Source organism: Salvia hispanica, chromosome 2, assembly GCF_023119035.1.
Source record: "Salvia hispanica cultivar TCC Black 2014 chromosome 2, UniMelb_Shisp_WGS_1.0, whole genome shotgun sequence".
Lineage (NCBI taxonomy): Eukaryota > Viridiplantae > Streptophyta > Magnoliopsida > Lamiales > Lamiaceae > Salvia > Salvia hispanica.
The window spans coordinates 34,197,786-34,220,029 of NC_062966.1; the positions used below are offsets into that span (position 1 = coordinate 34,197,786).

General features: G+C 33.7%; 2 protein-coding genes and 1 long non-coding RNA gene across 4 annotated transcripts; 2 read left to right on the forward strand and 1 right to left on the reverse strand.

Moving 5' to 3' along the window:
• Positions 1-13,898: 13,898 nt before the first annotated feature.
• On the reverse strand, positions 13,899-19,246 carry LOC125208621. Of its 2 annotated transcripts, none has more exons than XR_007174146.1 (3): positions 19,131-19,246; positions 15,013-15,100; positions 13,899-14,282 (listed from the first exon to the last, which is right to left on the reverse strand). It is a non-coding gene; the product is annotated as an uncharacterized LOC125208621 (long non-coding RNA). The 2 variants fall into 2 exon arrangements; XR_007174145.1 differs by having other exon boundaries at positions 15,013-15,125.
• Positions 15,970-18,937, forward strand: LOC125208620 (cytochrome P450 85A1-like). The gene is made up of 8 exons (XM_048108273.1): positions 15,970-16,271; positions 16,466-16,787; positions 16,887-17,036; positions 17,118-17,360; positions 17,440-17,526; positions 17,624-17,702; positions 18,330-18,436; positions 18,531-18,937. Exons 1-8 carry the CDS (start codon positions 16,081-16,083, stop codon positions 18,741-18,743), a joined length of 1,392 nt encoding a protein of 463 aa, XP_047964230.1. The 5' UTR covers positions 15,970-16,080; the 3' UTR covers positions 18,744-18,937.
• A 1,562-nt stretch (positions 19,247-20,808) lies between the features above and the next one.
• Positions 20,809-22,181, forward strand: LOC125205773 (probable UDP-arabinopyranose mutase 1). The gene is made up of 3 exons (XM_048104881.1): positions 20,809-21,129; positions 21,241-21,491; positions 21,566-22,181. Exons 1-3 carry the CDS (start codon positions 20,818-20,820, stop codon positions 22,068-22,070), a joined length of 1,068 nt encoding a protein of 355 aa, XP_047960838.1. The 5' UTR covers positions 20,809-20,817; the 3' UTR covers positions 22,071-22,181.
• The last annotated feature ends 63 nt before the right edge of the window (positions 22,182-22,244 follow it).

Sequence of the window (22,244 nt, forward strand, 5' to 3'; positions counted from 1 at the left end):
GCTGTTATGTAAGGAACAGTGGGCTACAAAATACAGCTTATGAGTGATGATTCATTCCAGTATGTATTTCTATTAAAAATATACAAAAAATTGGAGTACATGTGGATTTGAATTTATATTAAAATAGATTGTATATAAATATTTTTTTTGAAAAAAGAATAAGAATATCTTGCTTTATGTATACGCCACAGTAATATGGACCCCCGAACACCTAATAAATGATGCACTATTTTCTATATAAAAAAAAGAAAAGAAAATTGATGCACTGTTGCACTTTCTAAAATTGAATAGTAGGCCATAGTTATCACAGCCCAATTTATGAAACATCATTTCATTCAGATTTTATCCCACCAAAGCCCAATTAAGGATTATATAATACAGGGGATTTTAGGTAGAATTATTGACGGTAATAAAGTTGAGAGATAAAATAGTTAATTAGAGACGAATTGAGTTTGGATATTCATGTTTTATGTTATTTTTTGATCCATTTAGGCTATTAGCAATGTGAGCATTTTTCCGGATGTGAAGCCAAATTAGAATTTTGAGAAGAAATTATTACTGTGGAGACTTGATACATGGATTAAAGATTGGTGCATAAACTTCTCATTGTCATTGACGTATATAACTAATTGTCTGAAAGAGATTAGAAGTGGCTAGAAGTTTTTGTATCCACAAAGAAACAAGGATTGATGAATGTGGTATATTTTGCTAGTACTTTTTTACTTATTTAGTTGAGTGGCTGTGGGCATGGCTTGGCGTGGTAGTGTTGTCTTATGTGATCTTTGCATTTTGGATTTGTTTAGATTAGATTTAGACATCGTTCTCTTTTATTTTTTATGACGTTGTTATGCTTGTTCAGTTGCCAGCCTCCTAAATTACCAGTGATCTGGTTTGAGCATTTCCATTTCATCAAAAATTGTGAAAAAAAAAAAAGAAAAAGTTTGTTCCAAATATAAAAATACTAATATTGATAAGGACAAATTAAAAGGATTTCGTTACCCTTATAAGTATATATGCACTTAACCTAATTGGAATAAAAGTGAATAATATTATTATTATTGTTTTCCCCTCAAAAAGTAAAAGAAAGGGCTCAACTTTGACCAAAGAAAGATTACAAACTCAGTTTTGAAGTCCATTCCCATATGTGGTGACATGATGGTGTGCTTATTTGTTTTAATTTGTTGTAAGTATATCAGTAATAGTAGAAGTCAAAATGATGACAGTACTATGATTATATGATAATTAACGTTTTGGATTTAATTAAAGGCCATTTTATCGTGTGGTCTATATAACTATTTATTTCAGCTCCCTTTAACTTTATGCATATTCTTTATAACATGGTTGCATTATGCTTCAAAATCTTGATGTAATAATGCCCTTGATCCTATAAATAAAAAATGATACAATATTCAATTGTGTGATGGGATATATTAGAAATATGTGAAATTAAGAACATTAAAATTGTTAAAAATACTTAGAAACCTCCTGAATCTAACTAGCAAGACTAATTTATAGTTTAAGATGTGATTTGCAAATTAATGATATATAAAGTATTTTGCTAGATTTGCCTTTAAATGAAGTGATTTCATTTGATAAAAATTCGTATTTTTAATGGTTGAGACGCCCACTACGGCTGCTTAATTTATGTCAAGAATCCTTGTGTTTTACAATAAATCAAGTGCTTTACAATAATATTCAAATAAAAGTGTTTTGTTGAGAAAATTATTTAATCTGTCTATACTATTATAGGTGGGGAGCATGTGATTAGGTGGCATCTTACACATGCTACCAATCCTAAGATATATTAAAAGAAATCCAAACAATAATTACCAAAAACAAGAATTTAAAGAGATCCACCCAATTTTTTCCTTAGTTTAGTACAAAGTAGTTGATGCATTAATTAATAATCCGGACGTGTGCTACACTAAATGTACAATTACTAAATATAGGATTTATTTTATTATCTATTTGTATTTGTATAGATGAATGTCACCCTATATATTCGATATAAATTTTGAACTATGCCGTGTATTAAATTGTATTAATATGTTTACATATATGAAAAATATATGTACTGTTTTTGCTATGTTGTCACATTTTCCCTAAGTAATACAGTAAGTTAATGGATGTGACAACATTTATGGTCAAATATACAAAAGTCTAAAGAATTGATTTGATCGATGCCGATTATAATGGGGCTCATGTTATATTGGTGCCTGCGAAACTAGAAATATGATTAATAGCTACAAAACAAATTAAAGGCACTCTAATTCCTTTTTTAATGTAGTGCTTATACAATATATTCAAGAGTACAATAATCAGTCTTACTTAATTATTCAGATTTGTAACACTGCTTTCTTGTTGGAATATAGTACAAACTAAATTCCAATATGGAAATTGAACACTGATCTGTTCTATTGATCAAATTAAAATCAACTATTCCTATTTACCACAGCAAGTGTGATACTTCCGTTAAAATTCTTTAATTGCAGGTGCAATCCCATAGTTAATTGATCATGTTTATAGTTATGGTTATATCGGAGTATTTCACTTGTTGAGTGATTTTATTTCCAGTGAAGGGAGGGGATCCGGGTGGGGCCCAGCCACCCAAAAATTCTTGAAAATAGCACTATATATATTGTGTAATTTTTATATTATTAATGAAACAGAAATTGATTTTATTTCATTTTTAGTTTATTATGTGAATTTGTTTATTGTTAGTGTAATTTGATCAGATAATCTTAGGCCCTGTTAGTGGGTACTTGGCAGCTTAAACCACTACATACTACTACTATACTAGATTAAATTTCGTTCATTTTTGTTGGATATATTATTATTAATATTAACTTATTAATGAAAGGGAATCACATACTAACATTATTTTCCCTCTCCGACTATATATAGATGTAAATCTATACGTCTTTGACATGCTATTTTTTTTTTTTGCGACTCTTTAAAAAATGTTAATTAGAAGAGTTATATGTATATGGAGACTCAATTGTCTAACAATAAAAAAAACCAAAATATACTACAAGATACAACAATAAATAATGTCGAAAATACATGAATAGAAAGTTATTTAGAATTTAAATGCTTCTTATGTTGCTCTAAACGGTAATAGTCTACAGTTTTCTAGAATTTAAATGTGTCTTATAAGGCGCTAGTAGACAACTATTAAGAAATTTCAAGGTAAAATGATAGTACCTAAAATCGATACATTTCTCAAGATATATTATTTCTTGAAAGAAAGGCGTGTTTCTAAACCACAATTACTAGACGAATGTTGTATATATTGATAAAAACCCCTCTTCTTCTGTGCATCGATTACCATTCTTGAAAGAAAGACATGTTTTCTAAACCACAATTACTAGACAAATGTTGTATCTATTGATAAAAACCCCTCTTCTTCCGCATCGACTTGGTAATGATTTTTTCAATAGTATCATCAACACTTTGTGTGAACAATCAACACGAACTCTTTCGTTGTATTTCATTGGAGATAAATATATCTACAAGACTACAAACTTATGAACCATATAAATACCTGGCTCATAACAAAAGCTCTAAATTGTAGTATATGGCAACTCACACACAATTGCACTCACAAAGATAACATAATATACCTAAAATAATTAGAATATCATTTTCCATTTAGGTCCCCCACTTTATCGGACGCCATAAAAGATGGTATATATGTCAGATAGAGTCTGAGAAATGAGACAAATAAATGTGCATGTAACGATGCTTTCATGCTTTGCTAATTTATCCAAGAAAACCACAAACCCTAGCTTTAAATCCGAATATATATATTTAATTAATTTTGTCAAAACCTATATAAGGATATAAATGGGTATGTAACGCTTTCCTTCCAACCTCATATTTCAATGTTATAATAATAATAATAAAGAAGAGAAAAAACTTGTAGGGTTGGGGAAGAATGTGGGAAGGTGGAAGTGAATATAATTGGGTAACATGCAATTTAGATTTAGTGAGCATGAAAATGTAGGAGAGGGCTAAATCTTGATGCTGATTGTGGGCAAGCAGTCACCAGATCACATGGCACTCGCGCCTTTTATTTTGACATCATGTGGAAAAAATTGAAAATAATTAAACCTAATAATGAATAGGTATATATGAAGAAAGGATTGGTACAAGGGAGAAATAAAGGTAGAAACAATGGCAAGGACAAAGACAAAGCAAATGGAAAAATTGGGCATCAAACAAACACTCAAATGCTTATATGGGGGGACCTTATTCACACATGGGGTGGGGGTATTCTTCTTTTCCTCCCTTCTTTTTTTTATTTTATTTTATTTTTTTATGTATGGAAATTGGGATTATTGAATTTGTGAAGTGGAGCCAACCTAAAGGTGAGATTCTTCTGCAATATGTTGGTTGGAAGAGCACACCATTTGGGACTTACACTCTCAATCTTTCAATTCTTTGTTGATGATGATGAGTGAATATATCTTGTATTGATTTAGTAGTCATGATGCATATATCTTTTGATAATTCAAAAATGCTCAGGCCTGAAGAGGAAGCGAGCCAAAGCCTGATACAGAGGAAAAGAGGAAAAAAACTAAACAAACTATTAGCTAGAAAGGAAAAACACAACCTAGCCAAAAGGCAAAATGTGGCAACCAAAGAAAAGATCCTACAAACACCCTTTCTTCTATCGAATAAAAAAAAACAACAAAACACCTACTAACGAACTATCCAGACTACAACAACACAAAAACAAGCGGCTCACTCATAGTTATGGCGATCAAACCTAGAAACCATTCCCCTATCAATCGGAATACAACTACATGACCTCAAAGCATCACGACGAATGTTGAGCTATGAGCATGGTATATACCATAGTTATTCACCCAAAAAAATTCCATGTTCCTTTCATTTTAATATTTGGACTATATTTTTTTAATTTCCACATATGATAAATAGAAAACCAATCTAAGAGGATGTACATTTATGTACGTACAAAGACATTGCTTGAACACACTCATAATAAAGTAGGACAACCAATATTATGCATTCTTGGTTTAGATACATATATCCCAAAACGAAACATTAAATACGAATGAATGTACGTATAGTCACTAAATTGATATAAGGAATTATTGGTATGAAAAATATCTATATATGATTATTCAAAATCTGTCGCTATCGGATGATAAAATTAACACATGCATGTACCGATATGTCAATACTTGGAAAGTAACTCGCACAATGCTAATGTTTAGACCTATCATATCATGGGGAGCCCAAAATTAAGCATATTTTATAACTTATCCAAACAAAAGTCTTAAATTTATTTTATTTTTATAAAGGGAATCAGGCACTAATTTACATTTCATTTAGCGTTTCAGTCTTAATTAATCAATTAATTAAACATGACACAAAATTTCATTATGTTACGATCACTAATGAGATCATGTGAGTGTATTTTGTACTATATGATCTAATTAATATAGTGGCGTGCCATAATTACATGTGACTTATACATGATGCATTGATAATAAGAAACATGATTTTCAAACAAAATGTTACACAAATCCCCATACCACCGAACTTGATGATTTATTTTAGAAATTCGTTTGCTAGGCGGTGACCCTAACAATTGCATTATTGTTGTCTACACAAAATGGGTATCAATTTTGTAGAATAAAATTTAAACATTTAGATTTTGAATTATTGATAAATTACTAAAATAGGATAATTAATTTGTATTCCCTCCGTTCCCTCATAGTTGAGACAAAACTTTTTGGTACAAAATTATATTTACGAAATGAATATTTAGTGTGTTAAGTGCACAGATAAGAAAGTAAGAGAGAATAAAGTAGAGAGAACAAAGAATGAGAGAGTAAGGTAAGAGTAAGAAAATGTGTTAACTTTTTCTATATATAGATATGACGGGGTGTGTTCAATTGTTAACTTTCTTAAGGTGCTAACTTGTTAACTCATAAATGCAGTGTATTAAAAATGTCAACACATAATTTTGTTGAACTTTAATATAACGTGTTGATATTATGTGTTGTCATTTTGACGTCACCGTGTTGACATTTTTTATGCCATGTATTGATGAGTTATCAGAGTTAGCAACTTAAATAGTTAGCAATATAATGCACTCTTAGAAATGACTCAACTATAACGAAACTTTCTAAAATGAAAAAGTGACTCGACTATAAGGAACAAAAAGAGTATATGTATAGTGATACGGTACAACCTCATGAGGCGGAATATCAACCAGCGGTCGAAGAGTCAGCCGAGGGGTCGCAAGAGGTAGGAGGCGATGCTCCGGTGGTGCAACCGTCGATCGCCACGACCAAAGGCAAGAGGAACGTGCGGCCGCCGATCAAGTTGGGCGACTACGCTCCTAAGTAGAATAGGATTTGATCTTTCTTTTTGCTACGTTTTATTTATTTCCTTTTTTAGACATTAATAGTTTATTTATTTGTTTTCCGCATGAGTCGAGCATATTATAAGCTCCGTTTCGGGTTTTCTTGGTTGATTCTTTCCCGAGATGAATAGGATTAGGTCGAATCAACCCTAAGGTCCTTAGTCTATAAATAGGGCATTTATTCGTAACTTTCAATAATGAGAATTATATAATTTTGCCCAAATTGGCTTGAAACTCACGTTACAGATTCTGATCTTGCTGCCCGACGGAAAGTTATTCCGCGCACAGCCAACCTTCATTAGCCGTCGACCCTCGCAGGGCGCCGGAACCATTCTCTGCCGCCAAGCAACGCTGCCGGCAGCCGTTAAGGGGTTTAGCCCTTAACATATAGCTATATTAATATATGTACATTTACTAAAATCATTTCAATTTATTATGTTACAATTTATAAGTCATTCTTGAGCTCTAGATTATCTAAAGATTCTTGATCTAAATGTGCAACATATACTAATAACTAAAATATCCAATGCCTCAAATTTAAAACACTATAAACGACATACATATTCTCTCCAGATAACGATCATCCAATTACATGAACTTTGATTTAAAAATATATCTGTTTCTTTGACAAGATACTATAAATAATTATAACACACACAAAGCTATTGCTAAAGTTGCAGCCTAAGATAAGAGTACATCTATTAATGCAAAAATTCGATTATTGGCCACTAGCAATATTCCCCTTTCGTGACAACATTTTCCAGCAATAAGTCCAACATGTTTACTTTCTGCCTTCATTAATCTATTTATTTCATTTTTCTTGCCAGCCCTGAATTCCATTTAGTGTTTGAGCAATAGTTTTCAAAAATTGCTGTTTAGTCAATTTTAATACACACGAATTTTTTTTAGTACTGGTTATTTTCTATGCCTTGTGGTACAGGTAAAGGGACATTAGATTAAATATTTTCGTCAAGTTTGTATCAATTTTTTTTTTGTTCGTCAAGTCAATGTCTTAGCGTAGATGATGGGATTTAGGTCTCCAATTTACCTACGTCCACATATAAGAACATGAATAAAATTATCCATTGCAATGAATAAAATTATCCATAATTCCCTCGAAGAAAATTTTAATATTTGGTAAACCATTTTTTTCAATGAAATAAAATTGCCTAAGCCAACGGCATGACAAGCAAAGATCCGTCTCAAAGACAAAAAAATTAACATGGAGATCCATGGATAACAACCTCTAAAACACAGCAAAAACACAACACCCCCAAAACAAAACAACTAGAGTTAACACACGAACGAAAGACACGAGCCAACTAAAGTCAAAACAATATCCACCATCAAAACAAGGAAAGAGCAACAAATACAGAGAAAAAAGAGATAGCAAAAATCTTGGTCGCCACGTCTAAGCCATCGGTCTATACACAAACGATTTCGCGCCACCACAAACTAATCTGAAACTAACAATCACAAGACACTTCTCCTTAAATTTATTGAATCCATCCAAACTCTAATATCAGTTATTTGATGATGCTTTTATGTAATTTTCAAATAATTTATAATTATATTTAGTAAAAATAGTACTATACCTTTTACCATTTTTATTTAATTATTTTTGGCGTGCATTGGAGCAAAATTAATATGGAAGTGGACAAATTAATACATACTATTCTCTAGATTTGTAACATTTGGTTACTGCATCTAATGAATTATAAAACATAATTAAATTATGGAGATCATAATTATCACCAATCGATATAGTAGTACATACATACATTATGGGAATACCAGTAGAGATTGGATGAAATTTGAATAAAATTAAAGAGTATAATAACATGATCATTCTTGCTCGTAATAACTTAAATTTAATAGGAGTACTATTGAAACACGTGTCACACGAAATGGTTTTATACTTGTACATAATCAAACGTCACTTCACAGCTAAATATTCAGAGTCAAACGACAGGAAGAAATGCCTTGTAATTCAAATTCATATTGCATACGACATGATGCATATCCATGACCAAAATCTTATGCTTAATGCTACAATCGGATTGGTCCACCTACCATTTATTTTGTTACTGCTACTCCTATTATTTTGTTTTTTTGCTTTCTTAAGTGACAGGGTAATAAATTATCAATTACATTAAACTAGTCCTTCCTATAGAAGTAGACAGTAGTTATTAGAGTTACTCCATTGACTTATTTTACACTCTAATATTACACTATCTCCACCTTAGGTTATGTGAGATTTTTCTTTTTGTTAGAGTTGGAGTAGTATTATTTTACACTCTAATATCATTCTGTTTTCCTACCACTATTCTCCCACCCCAAAGTTAAAAAAAAAAATACTATAGTAGGTATTAAAACATCAATGCAAGAATTAGAAAAGCCAAAAACACATTCCAACTCACCAATCTAAACCTAACTAACAAAGGTACACCAGCTCATAATCAATTAGATGGAATCTCATTATCATCACTTTTTTCGTGCATGACAAAAGTGATACTAATTCCAAAATAAAATAAATGGTAGGTTACATATATGTGCTTATAAGCCAAATAGAAGAAAAATGATTAAATGAATAAGTACAAAATAAAGAAAAAGGAGGGGCTACCATTTATATACTTGCATTAATATTATCCATCCACCAACACAGTAAAATTTGAATTTAACCCTGCAGCCGAAAGGGACCATTCAAGAATGTGACACTTAGCCAATTTTAAGCAATCCTTTCATTTAATTTTATTTAATGATGTGATCAGATAAACCAAACAGAATACTAAATGCACTGGGACGCCTCTGTATTTCAAATCAACTTTGTCCATTTTAAATTTTCAATTATGTCAAATTTGGAATTATTAGGCACTACTCACTAGTGTAAAATTAAGAACTACCAATGAGTTGGATTTGCAGGTCAATTTAAATCCAAGTCTTATCATATTCAAAAAGGCGAAACACTTAGATATTGACTTAATATGACCTATAGAAAAATGCCCCGAGACAATTTTAATTTCATTATCATCCCTATAACGAGTTGACAAGGTTTTATTTTAATAAAAACAAACCAAATTATTAAGTACTCGCAACCCAACCAATTTGTTGGATTCCCATGCAACGAATCTAACGCTAAATTCATACTCAAAAGTAGTTTAAAATGGGAATGGGAATGGGTTTAAATGAGTTGGTATAGTTTGAATAGAGCGAAAATGCAATGAATAACAATACATTATGTTTGGTGGTCCAAAGATTATTCAAAATTGAGTTGATCCAAGACCATCCAAGATTAGTGTCATCATATGAAAAGAAAATTCATGAATAAAGACTGATTTTATATGACCTTATCTATCAATAAGAACAATTCAAGTACTTGATAATAATAATACTACATCTTTCCACAAAGAGTAGTCGTATTTTTTATTTAGGTTGTCTACTAAAATTAGTCTATGTATTTATAGTCTGAGTGGTTGTGGATGCTGTAATGATCTAAATTAGTATTTACAAAATTCAATTTTATATAATTTGTGAAACCCAATGACATTAAATGTGATTAAGAAAAGTGGGAGAGAGGAAAACCATGGATGGGAACAAATATCAGAAGGCACAGCAAAAATTAATAGTGGTTGAGCAAAGAGACAAAATGCAATCAATTTTTTGAGTGAATAAAAACGAGTGCACGTGGATGCATCTCCCACACGTGCACTCAATCATCAGAGGCCCATGTTTTTGCTGCTGTCTCTGTCACTTCCACACGTACGCATTAATTTCACTCTACAGTTCTGGGTAATAAAATAGTCTTCTTTCCCAACTTCTTTCATTCATCATTTTTTGTTTATGGATCACTACAATTAAAGAGTTTTTATTTATGGACATGGCATCTGGGATAAATTATTTTTACGTGGGTTTCTCCAACCTATTTGTAAGAATCATTCTATACTTTAAAATCGTGGTTTTAGTTAATAAAATATTATAATTTCTAATTAATACATCAAGAGTTACAATCACTTGCCAAATTTGTGTGTATGTGAATACCAAACCTTAATAAAGCACAATAATTAAGCTACCCACTTTGCACTTTTCCAACTTCTTGGATGCTATCGCTGCAACTCCACCAAATTAGTCTAATTTTATTTTCTCCAATTATGTAGTATACGTGAGTATTAATTTTTCGGATTATGTGGTACACCGAATTAATGAAAAAATTATTCTTAAATTCACATATGTAAATGCATGTCGGCATGACTCAATAGCAACTGATAGGCATCTAGAAGAACATCTATTCATGTACATCTAAGAACACCCTCAAGTAAAGTAATTATGAAATTATTGAACTAACCTTGGATATAAAATAACTCAAGATATATTAAAGGCATATTAATTGTAAGAATGGATATGATACTAAATTACTAATAATGAAAATGCTAGATTATTACGAGTTGATTTTTTAGTTTCAAATTTTCCAAAAACACAATAAATTTAAAACCACAATTTATTCTTTCTATTTTAACACAAATTACCCTTACCCACATAACTGCCTGTGACAAACGCACTATACAATACACGGATTGCCAACGTGAGAATGCACACACATTTAGAACACAACACTACACAACATGATAAGAAATGCAGACATGCACTATGCAGATTGTGCACACGTTGTAACAAGCACAGTAACATCCAAAGACAGAAATTACACATAGTAACATACACCACAAACATTGTCCACACAAATCATTTCTTTTTTTCTATTTTAGTCAACACTCTCAAAATTCTCAGACAAATCAAACACTGTACGTACATATTACTACAATTTTATTTCATTATTTTTACAATATTTTTTGGTCAAGTGGCGAAGGCATTCTGTTTAACAATAAAATTTAAGTTCAAACACAACCATTCCCTTCCCCAAGTAAAACAAATTGACTATAAATAAAATAAACATTATAATCAATATCCCATTTTCACTTCAAGGTAAAGACAATTAAAACTCCTCTTAAATTTTTTCTTATTAAATTGTATATTCATATTTTTATTGAAAGAGTGACAAGTATGAAATAAAAGTATTTCTAACTATGCACGCAAAGATTCCAAAGCATTCAATCCATACAAATCTTGTTTTTTGTGTGGAAAATGGGAATATAATTGTGAATTCAAAGTATGTATGTGAAATAGATGCACCGAACAACAATAACATTGAATGAATGATTCACACCCATACCTAGTTTATATTTCAGTGAAAGATAAAGTTTCAATTGCAACAACAGTATGAGAATAGTATACATTGATTGGCAATCATCTCAAGATTGTGATATGCAATATCTATAACCAATTAGGTAAGGAAGCTTCAGATTATAAATTCAAATCAAACAAAATGATTCATCCTCATTTAATACTTGACCCACCAATTAACAAATAAGGATAATATTGATCCCTTATTCATTAAAAAAAAAGGATAATATTGATCCCATGTATGCATATATTGATGTAATATCGAATTTCTTCAATATCAAATTATCCTGTCCTTATTACTTCCTCAAATAACGAAACAAAAATCCAAAGTGACGACTTAAAATCTATTAAAAAACTGTTTTTACGATTTTCCGTGCACAGTAACATCAAGTTTACCAGTATCGAACCAAATCCCTATCCATTCTGAAATAGGAGTAAAAAATACTACCACTATATTAATTTAAATCGTTCATCTTCACACCACTTGACTCCAAAGATATCTGTTGCTCTTGATAGTGCAATGGGTAGTTATATTGTCCTCTCAACTTTAATTAACTATAAATCATTTTGCCCCTTGCACTTGCCTAAATTGTATACGATCAATATCTTTTATGGGAATTATCAATAATTTAAGCACTATATGAATATTGTCTAGTAGTCCGCAATTTTGGAAATATAAAAGTGAAGAAGCATACAAAACCTACAAATAGAAAACTAATAGAAGAGCATTATCCCATATTTCAAAAAGACATGTTTATCTCTATCCTCTTTCCTCTTCTCCTTTCAAAAACCTCTTTTTATGAAAAAAAAAACGTTTTAAAGAAAAAAAAAACTCATTTCAAATCGGTTCAGAAGGCAAAATGGGTACAAATACAAGTAAATAGCACCAAAATTTCTGATAAGATAACCAAATTTCACAAGTTAAGTGCCAAAACCATAGAGATGCATATGCATATTAAATGTAGAGTACAAATTATACACTTAAACCATAAGACTAACAAAAATTAGGAAAAAATATTTGTACAGATACGTACTATATATCCTAACTAAATTCCTTAATATGTAAAAATAAAGTGTGAGAGAGTACTCCATAAAAGTAGTAGAGTGGAATAATTTAGGATAAATCTAGAAGGGCAGATTTTATGAAGTATAGAAGAAAAACATTATTCTACATATAATTGAGGGAAGCAAATGCAAATGGAGAAAATAATTAGAAGGAAAAATAATGGTAGGGGTGGGGTGGAAGGGGGGTAGCAAAAAGCAGAAAAGAACAAAATGGAGGCCCTCGTGCACCTCTGGAGTTTTGATTGTATATCACTCATTTAATGAAGCAAAAACGTCTCCAGTTCAGCTTTGCATGTGTGCGTGTGGGTAGGCATTCCTCTCTCTATCACACACACAAACCTTCTCTCTCTAACATTATTAATGTATGTATAGTATATATGCAACCTTTTGCAGCCTATCGTATGCTTCCTTTCTGCAGTTCCGTGCACATCTTTTTTGATCCACCTGTGCTCTACAGTTCTTACATCCACATCTCTTTCTTTCATGCAACCCCATCTTTTTCTTCTGTCCCACTATATTTGCTAATTTTTTTGTGATTACTATTTAACACGGTTTCTCTCATATATAGTAGTTTTAGTCTTGTCGGCAGTATTTTTGCCTCTATCTTTACATCAAATAATTCTCTATGACGCAATTCCATTCATCTATGTTAACAACTACACCACAAAACTCACCATCAAAGTGCGCCAGAGCTAGCTAGTATGCTTACCAACGTAACTAGTTTAACTATCTCAGCTTAAGACGGCAATAAATAAATTGACATCAAAATAGTTTAGCTATCTCATCATAGAGGTTTAGTCAAGGCTTAGGTGTTTAAGAGTTGGTTATCTTAATATTTTCATACATAAGTCAATCATAATAATTAGTTAGTTTGCATGATTTATAATAGGTAAATTTATTTTGTGTAGTTCATATGTTACTAACATTGCTAAACACACATGGCTCTAGTACACTTTGATGGTAAGGCTAAGGTGTATTAAAATTGCGCTCTTAATACAAAGAATTATTTTGCATACATAACTTAGTCATAATACTAGTACTTTACATTATCCAAAATAGGATTGAAATATTCCAATAAAACTTGAGCTTGTCCTGATCCCCACAGAATGTAGCTCAAAATGGTTAATTTTGCCAAACTTGAGCTTCGGGTTCTTAATCTAGGATCAATTCAATCGTGTGCACTTATTATTTCAACAATGCGTCTCGCACTCTAATCTTGCAATCATATGAATATTTATCACCTTAAAATTGTGTTATTTATTTAATCTACCATATATCATCTATCAAACCAAATGATCTAATGAATTGAAATGATGTTAGCTATTTCATTTTTGATGGATAGTCACCTAAATATGTACTATGTGAATACATAGTTAGTAATAAATTTAATACACAACATAATTGATCAAATACAGGAAAAGAGAGATAGATCCTTAGTTTAAGATTACCTTGAGATAAAAGTGGGCGATGATTAGCAATTTGGTGAGAAATGCAAAAGTGGCACTGTGTCAGTCGTGTCAAATCCCTTTCCAAGGATCTCCTCAAGGATCCACACTCCTCTTCAAGTCATTTTCCGACCTACCTTTTGCGCCACATTACGACAAGGCATCAGCATCATACCCAAAGTCAATAAGCAAAATGAGAGATGATGATATAAGTGTGAAAATTACAAGACAAACCCTGTTTTAGGAGAATATATATGCAAATACCCTCTCTCAAATAATCTCACACCTACTGATGAGACTAGTCGACCATGTACGCCCTCCTGTACGGCATCATTTTGTATGTAGTTACAATCCAATCTATTGTAGTATTAAGTTTTAACAACCATCACATTTCCATATCTATGTCCGACACCAACAATTGCGTGTCAATGTAAAAGTGTTCCTATTAAATTATCATTATATCAAATGAGTGAGTAAGAGCTCTGTACAGCAAAAATTAGTAGCTCAATTGTTCCATATCTAAAAAATGGGTTTTCCAATTAAATGTGTACACCTACCTCTATGCCGACCTATTCATATTCAAATAATAAAACCACGTTCAAATGAAACGTTGTTCAAAACAGTCAACATAACTATTATTATTAACTACTCCAAGCATAATAAATTCTGACATTTATACTAATTATCAAGAATTTCAGGAGAGTAGCAGTCAGTTCCCTAACATGGGGTAGAAGTGGAACCAGAATGTCCTTTAGCATACATGTGTGAATGCTGAAATGCAAATCTATAGTCATTTCAAATTGGGTTTGGTAAGATAAGCAAAAAAATTATGTTTATTACCGTGTTATGACAAAAAAAAATCCTTACTTAATCATGCTTAGTGGATGGCTAATGATGGCCATTAGCTAGGCAGGAAAAAGGGGTCTCTGGTCTGCCATTTTTTATAGTCTTCTTCCTGTGCACAAGGCTCCAAAAAGTTACTGAAATTTGAGATGTGATGAAAGATTAGAACATGGGGAATTATTGGATAACAAGGTTAGGAAAAGTTAAAAAGTGGGAAACAGTCCAAAAGTCAAACTTCACGTGAAAAGTTACTAGGAACTATATAACCTATATATCCCAGTTTCAATCTAATCACAAGGACTTTTATGTTCAAACTCAAGAGAAAAAACACTATTCGGTTCAATAATCAAGAACATGCGTCGGTGTTTTTGTTATTTAATGGATCACTCACTCTCTCTAACCAAGAACATGTCCCAAGTGACTTTTGTAATTTGGTGCATAGATCTATTTGACAGACATGTGAACAACTTAGTCCCATGGCTTTCCTTCTAATGGGGTGGCGTCCATGTGCTTTCATCAATAGCATATAAGCATCAGCCCAAGGCAGTTTTCTTTATGCAACATATATAGCAAAAAAATGATTAATAGATAACCAAATGATTAAGAATGACAACTAAAAGAGGGTATTAGAAAATTGTAAAGTGGAGTAATTTATTTCTTCCACATACAATTAAATTTTCCAGTTGAACAGTGCACACCACATACAGTTTGACAGGACAGTAAAATGAAAGCTCTGATCTGAGGTATCAAGAAAATGCTAAAGCAGTTTTTTATCTACAAATTTTTACTTCAACCAAAACTTATTTATTTACTGTGCCTTCAGGTTTTAATAATAGGTCCTACCTTTCTAGCGTGCATGATTTTGGCGTATTAGGCCTCCCCTATACGGCTATACCCCAGCCCTCTCTCTCTCTCTCTCTCACACACACACACATATTGATTTCATCAGGTCTATATAATCACCCGCACGAACTCATGAGTCATAACCAACCAGTACAACTAGAGCAAATCACACCTTTTACAGCTCTCCCTTTCGACCTTTCCCTCTCCCTCTCCCCCTCTCCAATAGTTGTGAGCTTTTAGGGAGGATCAATGGCCAGCTTTGTTGTGATTCTCGGGGGGTTCTGGGGTCTCTGCATCTTGAGTGTTGCTCTCCTGAAATGGAATGAGGTAAGGTACAGGAAGAAAGGATTGCCACCAGGTACAATGGGGTGGCCACTGTTCGGAGAGACCACTGAGTTTCTAAAACAAGGCCCAGCCTTCATGAAAAACCAAAGATCAAGGTCACTCTCATTATTTCTAGCATAGTTAAGAATGTCATATTTTCTAATCTAGTCGAAAAAGAGTACATCATCGATATAGGAACTTGCAATTTCATGATTATTGCATGATGACTGATAAACGATACTACTTTTCTTATACCAAAAATCAAAATGGTGTGCTCTACTAACCATGATTTCTTTCACTGTTCTTGCAGATTTGGGAGTATTTTCAAATCACACATACTAGGTTGTCCTACCATAGTATCAATGGATCCGGAGTTAAACAGGTACATCCTAGTTAATGAAGCAAAGGGCCTTGTCCCCGGCTATCCTCAGTCGATGTTGGACATACTTGGGAAATGCAACATTGCAGCTGTCCACGGCTCTGCTCACAAGTACATGAGAGGGGCCTTGCTTTCTCTTATCAGCCCCACGATGATTAAAGATCAACTCTTGCCCAAAATAGACGATTTCATGAGATCCCACTTAAGTGATTGGGATAACAAGATTGTTGATATCCAAGAGAAAACAAAAGAGGTGTGTATTAGCACTTTAGATCTAATCACTGGTTCATGCAGTAGAATTTACCCTTGACACTCTGTTCTGATCCAATGAAAATCCTCAATATTGTTTCAGATGGCGTTTCTATCATCATTTAGACAAATTGCTAGCACTGAAGCAAGCTCAATATCAGAAGCATTCATGCCTGAATTCTTCAAACTGGTCCTGGGAACCCTTTCACTCCCCATCAACCTTCGCGGCACAAATTACCATCGTGGATTTCAGGTAAAAAAAAGTTAACACTTCTTTACTGCCGCAGCAGACTCGTCTAAATCTAGGAATGCTAACAGTTTTGATTCACAACAGGCAAGACAGAACATTACATGCTGGTTAAGGACACTTGTTGAAGAAAGAAGAGCTTCTGGTGAAAAACAAAAGGATATGCTTGGTCTTCTAGTAGGGGAAGAGAATAAATACAAGCTAAGTGATGAGGAAATGATCGACTTGATCATTACCATCTTGTATTCTGGATACGAGACCGTGTCAACTACTTCTATGATGGCTGTCAAGTATCTTCATGATCATCCAAAAGTGCTAGAAGAATTAAGGGTGAGTGAAAATTTCAGTCACGAAGCACACATGTTGAAGTGGAAATTTCTTAACTTGTGTTTCAACTTTAAATTTCCAGAAAGAACATATGGCAATAAGGGAAAGAAAAAATCCTGAGGATCCTATTGATTATGAAGACTACAGATCGATGCGCTTCACACGTGCGGTGAGTGTTGCCAACTTTCAACTAAAAATAGTTACTTCGGTTAAACTTAATAGAATTTCGAGCTAAATATAAATGCCATGTGATATAACTACTGCAGGTCATATACGAGACATCCAGACTGGCAACAATAGTAAATGGAGTATTGAGAAAGACAACTACAGATATGGAAATTAATGGTGAGCAACGCAATCTCTTTAAATTTTCCTTATATTCCTCTCTGTTTCCTTTATTATTCAGCAGCCACAGAAAACAAAAATAAAGTTCTGAATTTACTACTTCAAAGACTAGTCTGTAATTATTAAGCAATTTTGACATTTTCTCTCATCAATAATTAAAGCATTACAAAAAAAGCAACAGTTGCATATACAAGCAATCATAGACTAAGCGATCACCTTTATGTATGGACCCTACCCTATCATGATCCACATGGAAAACCTACCATTACAACCCAAGACATTCCATTGATACCCCATCTTGTCCTAAGGAATTATTTTGTCCGTGTTTTGGATAAGAGGAGAGAGCTCAATACTATCACTGCTTTGTCCTTCCAATAAGAAACTTAACAATTATACCTGTCAATATCAAGTGCTAAAAACAATTAATGCAATCTATTTTTTCATGTAATCATTAATCCCACGATTAGCTAGCCTGGTGATGTATGTACAAGGTTGTTAAGAGAGATAATTAAACAAATGATATCAGTTCTTGTTCAAATTAGATTAATATTATCTGCTGCCAATACACACAATTCCATACTACTTGTACAGTCACTCATCTGGTGTTCTGCTTATATACTTATTCAGGTTATCTAATTCCCAAAGGATGGAGGATATATGTGTACACGAGGGAGGTCAACTACGACCCGTGCCTTTATCCCGATCCATATACCTTCAATCCATGGAGATGGCTGGTTAGTATATCACCCAAATTAGCACACAAACGACCCTTATAATTGCTTCTCAAAAAGCAATGGCTAACAACCTTAATACTTTACTTAAATTCAGGGAAAAGGCCTAGAAAATCAGCACCATTTCTTGATTTTCGGAGGAGGAACGAGACAGTGCCCTGGAAAGGAACTCGGTCTGGCGGAAATTTCCACATTCCTTCATTATTTTGTGACAAGATACAGATGGGAAGAAGTAGAGGGAAACAAGCTAATGAAATTTCCTAGAGTCGAAGCACCCAACGGGCTCAAGATTAGGGTTTCTACTCCCTAAAGAGCATTTGTACAAAGAGGAACAACTAACTTTTAGCGTAGCAGATGATTATAGCTAGCTTTTGTGAATGTATAAAAAAATTGAGCTAACACCATCCACTAGAGAATCGATTCCCCAGCTTACTAGGGTTCAATAATTTGCACTGTAAAAAGGAATCATCAATTATTTTTTGCCTCATTGAAACTTCACAATCAGAGATCCATGGGCACGGAACTTTCCACTTTTTATTATGGAGTCATTAGAGGAGAGAAACCAAATTCAACACATACGTAAACAGGTGAAATGTAATTGAAAATCCACATCATTTAACTAACTGAAAATTATGTTGAACATCAAACAAACAAAAATGAAATGAACATTAGGGTATGAGTGGTGGGGTTGATTTACCGATTACTCGCGGAAAATCCTGCTGAGATACCAAATGCATGTTCAGAAGGTATATCAGCTCGGTGAATCGCCATAGTTCGTCTCCGGATTCGTCTCATCTGATAGAAAAATCTGTATTCCGCCATTAACGTTTCTCTGCAGCTTTTTGTTAGGTTGAAATTTTAGGCGGGATTAATCTTTTGGCGGGACCACCCTTTTTATTCTTCTCTTAATTTATTTTATTCCTTCTCTTACACTTAAATAGTAATCTTAATATGTTTAATTTTAATTGACAATAATTATTTGATAAACAATCAATGTGGAAATAAAGGAGCGATATGATAAGCACTTTGAAATAGATTTGCATGTAACATCATATTAATGGGTAAACCAAATTAAGGCTTAACAAAAAAAAATTGAAGGTTGACAATTACAATTATTTTTTATTTTGTATTGTACCACGAATAATTATTTATTTGTACAAAATTCATATTTGACATTACATACACTGCACATAGGACCTTTCATACGCTGTATTTAGGACATTATATAACTGTTATGGTTTTCATATAGGAATGAATTTTAATAGTATTAACTCTACCCTATCCATGGGTCATTAATTTGATCATTGTGATTTTGTTTTGTAACGAGCAAGTCTGTGTTATGCATATGCAAATTTGAATGTGATGTGGTGTGGGAAAGTAGTCATAATTAGTAATTAGAAGACAAAATGTGTAGGGGGAACTTCCCACCAAACCACGAGAATCTAATATGATCGATGTTGAGAACACCAATTAGAATTTGATGAGGCTGTCATCAAATAAGTCATATTGTTATTATTGTTAAATAATGGACTTCATAATTTTATTATTTAAATATATTATTCAGTGGCTTTTAGTTGTTTCAGAGAATATGCGACTATATTACATTCTTTTGTCCCCTTTCTATAGTCTTTTTTTTTTCCTTTACTCAAATCAAATCCAAATCAAGCCCAGCTATTACATACTTGTTGATGATTGATTATTTATTAAACAAAATTGTTTGGATTTGATTTGATAGGTATGCATATGGGATGTGTTTTTGTGATGCAAGCTCCTCCAAACGATTAAATGCTCTGACTCTCGAATAAATACATTGACAATATTCAAATTCATTTATTGACCATAATTGTAAATACCCCTTTGAAATCTATGGTTAATGTTATTTTAAATCGAATGAATAAAATTTGTCCCTACTAATTTCATTAATTTTATAAGTAAATTTAGTTTGCACCGAAATGTGTCTTTTATATCAATTAGCCCCTTCATTTGAGAATGAAATGTTATACAGTATTTTTTATTTTTGATTCATTTTGATTACATTTTATTTTTACATTAATTCGTTACCCACATGTTTGTACAAGTAAAATGAGAATGAAATGTCAATTCCATGTGTACATTCTCAATCAATGAACATGGGGATTGATCAACCCCTATTTTATTTACATGAATATGGATTCTTCTAAATTAAATTTAAATTAACAAAAAACCTAAAATTTATTAGCATGAAGTTGAAAATAGAAAAACATGCAAAAACTAAAAATAGGGATCCGTTACACGAGAACCGTGTCCATCCAGAAATCTCCCGCCACATCCGCCCCTCCTCTCCCCTTTTCTTACAATAAACACACAAATCTCTCATCACCACTTCCTCCTCTAACTCTCTCACCATGGCCACCGCCGCGCCGCTGCTGAAAGACGAGCTCGATATCGTGATACCGACGATACGAAACCTCGATTTCCTGGAGATGTGGAGGCCCTTCCTCCAACCTTACCACCTCATCATAGTCCAAGACGGCGACCCTTCCAAGACCATCAGAGTCCCTGATGGCTACGACTACGAGCTCTACAACCGCAACGACATCAACCGCATCCTCGGCCCCCGCGCCTCCTGCATCTCCTTCAAGGACTCCGCCTGCCGCTGCTTTGGCTACATGGTCTCCAAGAAGAAGTACATCTTCACCATCGACGACGACTGCTTCGTAACAACCCCCTCCCTCATCTTCTTGATATGACAGACTAGTCTTTTGGAATAAATTCTCTTATTTGGATGATAGACAGACTAGTCTTTTGAGATGAGTTACCCCGTGCAGGTTGCAAGCGACCCTTCTGGCAAGCCGATCAATGCCCTAGACCAACACATCAAGAATCTATTGTGTCCATCAACCCCGCTCTTCTTCAACACTTTGTACGACCCGTACAGAGAGGGAGCCGACTTCGTCAGGGGCTACCCCTTCAGCCTCAGAGAGGGCGCCCCCACAGCCGTCTCCCATGGCCTCTGGCTAAACATCCCCGACTACGACGCTCCCACGCAGCTCGTCAAGCCACGAGAGCGAAACACCAGGTAAACAACAACAACAACCACCATAACAACATCATCCCATTCACCCCAACTCACTCTGCATATATTACTACTAGATATGTAGATGCAGTGATGACGATACCAAAGGGCACCCTCTTCCCAATGTGCGGGATGAACCTGGGTTTCGACCGAGACCTCATCGGCCCAGCCATGTACTTTGGCCTCATGGGAGACGGCCAGCCCATTGGGCGCTACGACGACATGTGGGCCGGCTGGTGCGTCAAGGTCATCTGCGATCATTTGGGGTTGGGAGTGAAGACGGGGCTGCCCTACATTTGGCACAGCAAAGCAAGCAACCCTTTTGTGAACCTGAGAAAAGAGTACAATGGGATATTCTGGCAAGAAGAGATTATCCCTTTCTTCCAATCAGCCATACTTTCAAAGGACTCCACAACTGTGCAGAAGTGCTACATTGAGCTTGCCAAACAGGTCAAGGACAAGCTCGGCAAAATCGACCCCTATTTCGTCAAGCTGTCAGACGCAATGGAGACGTGGATTCAGGCCTGGGATGACCTCAACCCCCCTGCCAAGCTGGTTCCAACCGCTAAGCTTACTAAGTGATCACCAACACATGTTCAAGTCTGCAAAATCATCACTTTTGTTATCATCATCAAACAATAAATGAGATACTATATCACATATCCTCACCATCAATATAGTCTTCTTTCTTGATGAACACCACATATTCCATGTCACATTTTCAAAAATAAGTTCAAGATGGCAACTACACGAAGA

Bases quoted from the DNA above. Each gene is read 5' to 3' on its own strand.
- LOC125208620 (XM_048108273.1), top strand. From the start codon at position 16,081: ATGGCCAGCTTTGTTGTGATTCTCGGGGGGTTCTGGGGTCTCTGCATC. The intron at 17,361-17,439 runs GTGAGTGAAAAT...TTAAATTTCCAG, and splicing joins AAGTGCTAGAAGAATTAAGG to AAAGAACATATGGCAATAAG. The intron at 17,703-18,329 runs GTGAGCAACGCA...ATACTTATTCAG, and splicing joins TACAGATATGGAAATTAATG to GTTATCTAATTCCCAAAGGA.
- LOC125205773 (XM_048104881.1), top strand. From the start codon at position 20,818: ATGGCCACCGCCGCGCCGCTGCTGAAAGACGAGCTCGATATCGTGATA. The intron at 21,130-21,240 runs GTAACAACCCCC...TACCCCGTGCAG, and splicing joins CCATCGACGACGACTGCTTC to GTTGCAAGCGACCCTTCTGG. The intron at 21,492-21,565 runs GTAAACAACAAC...TATTACTACTAG, and splicing joins CCACGAGAGCGAAACACCAG to ATATGTAGATGCAGTGATGA.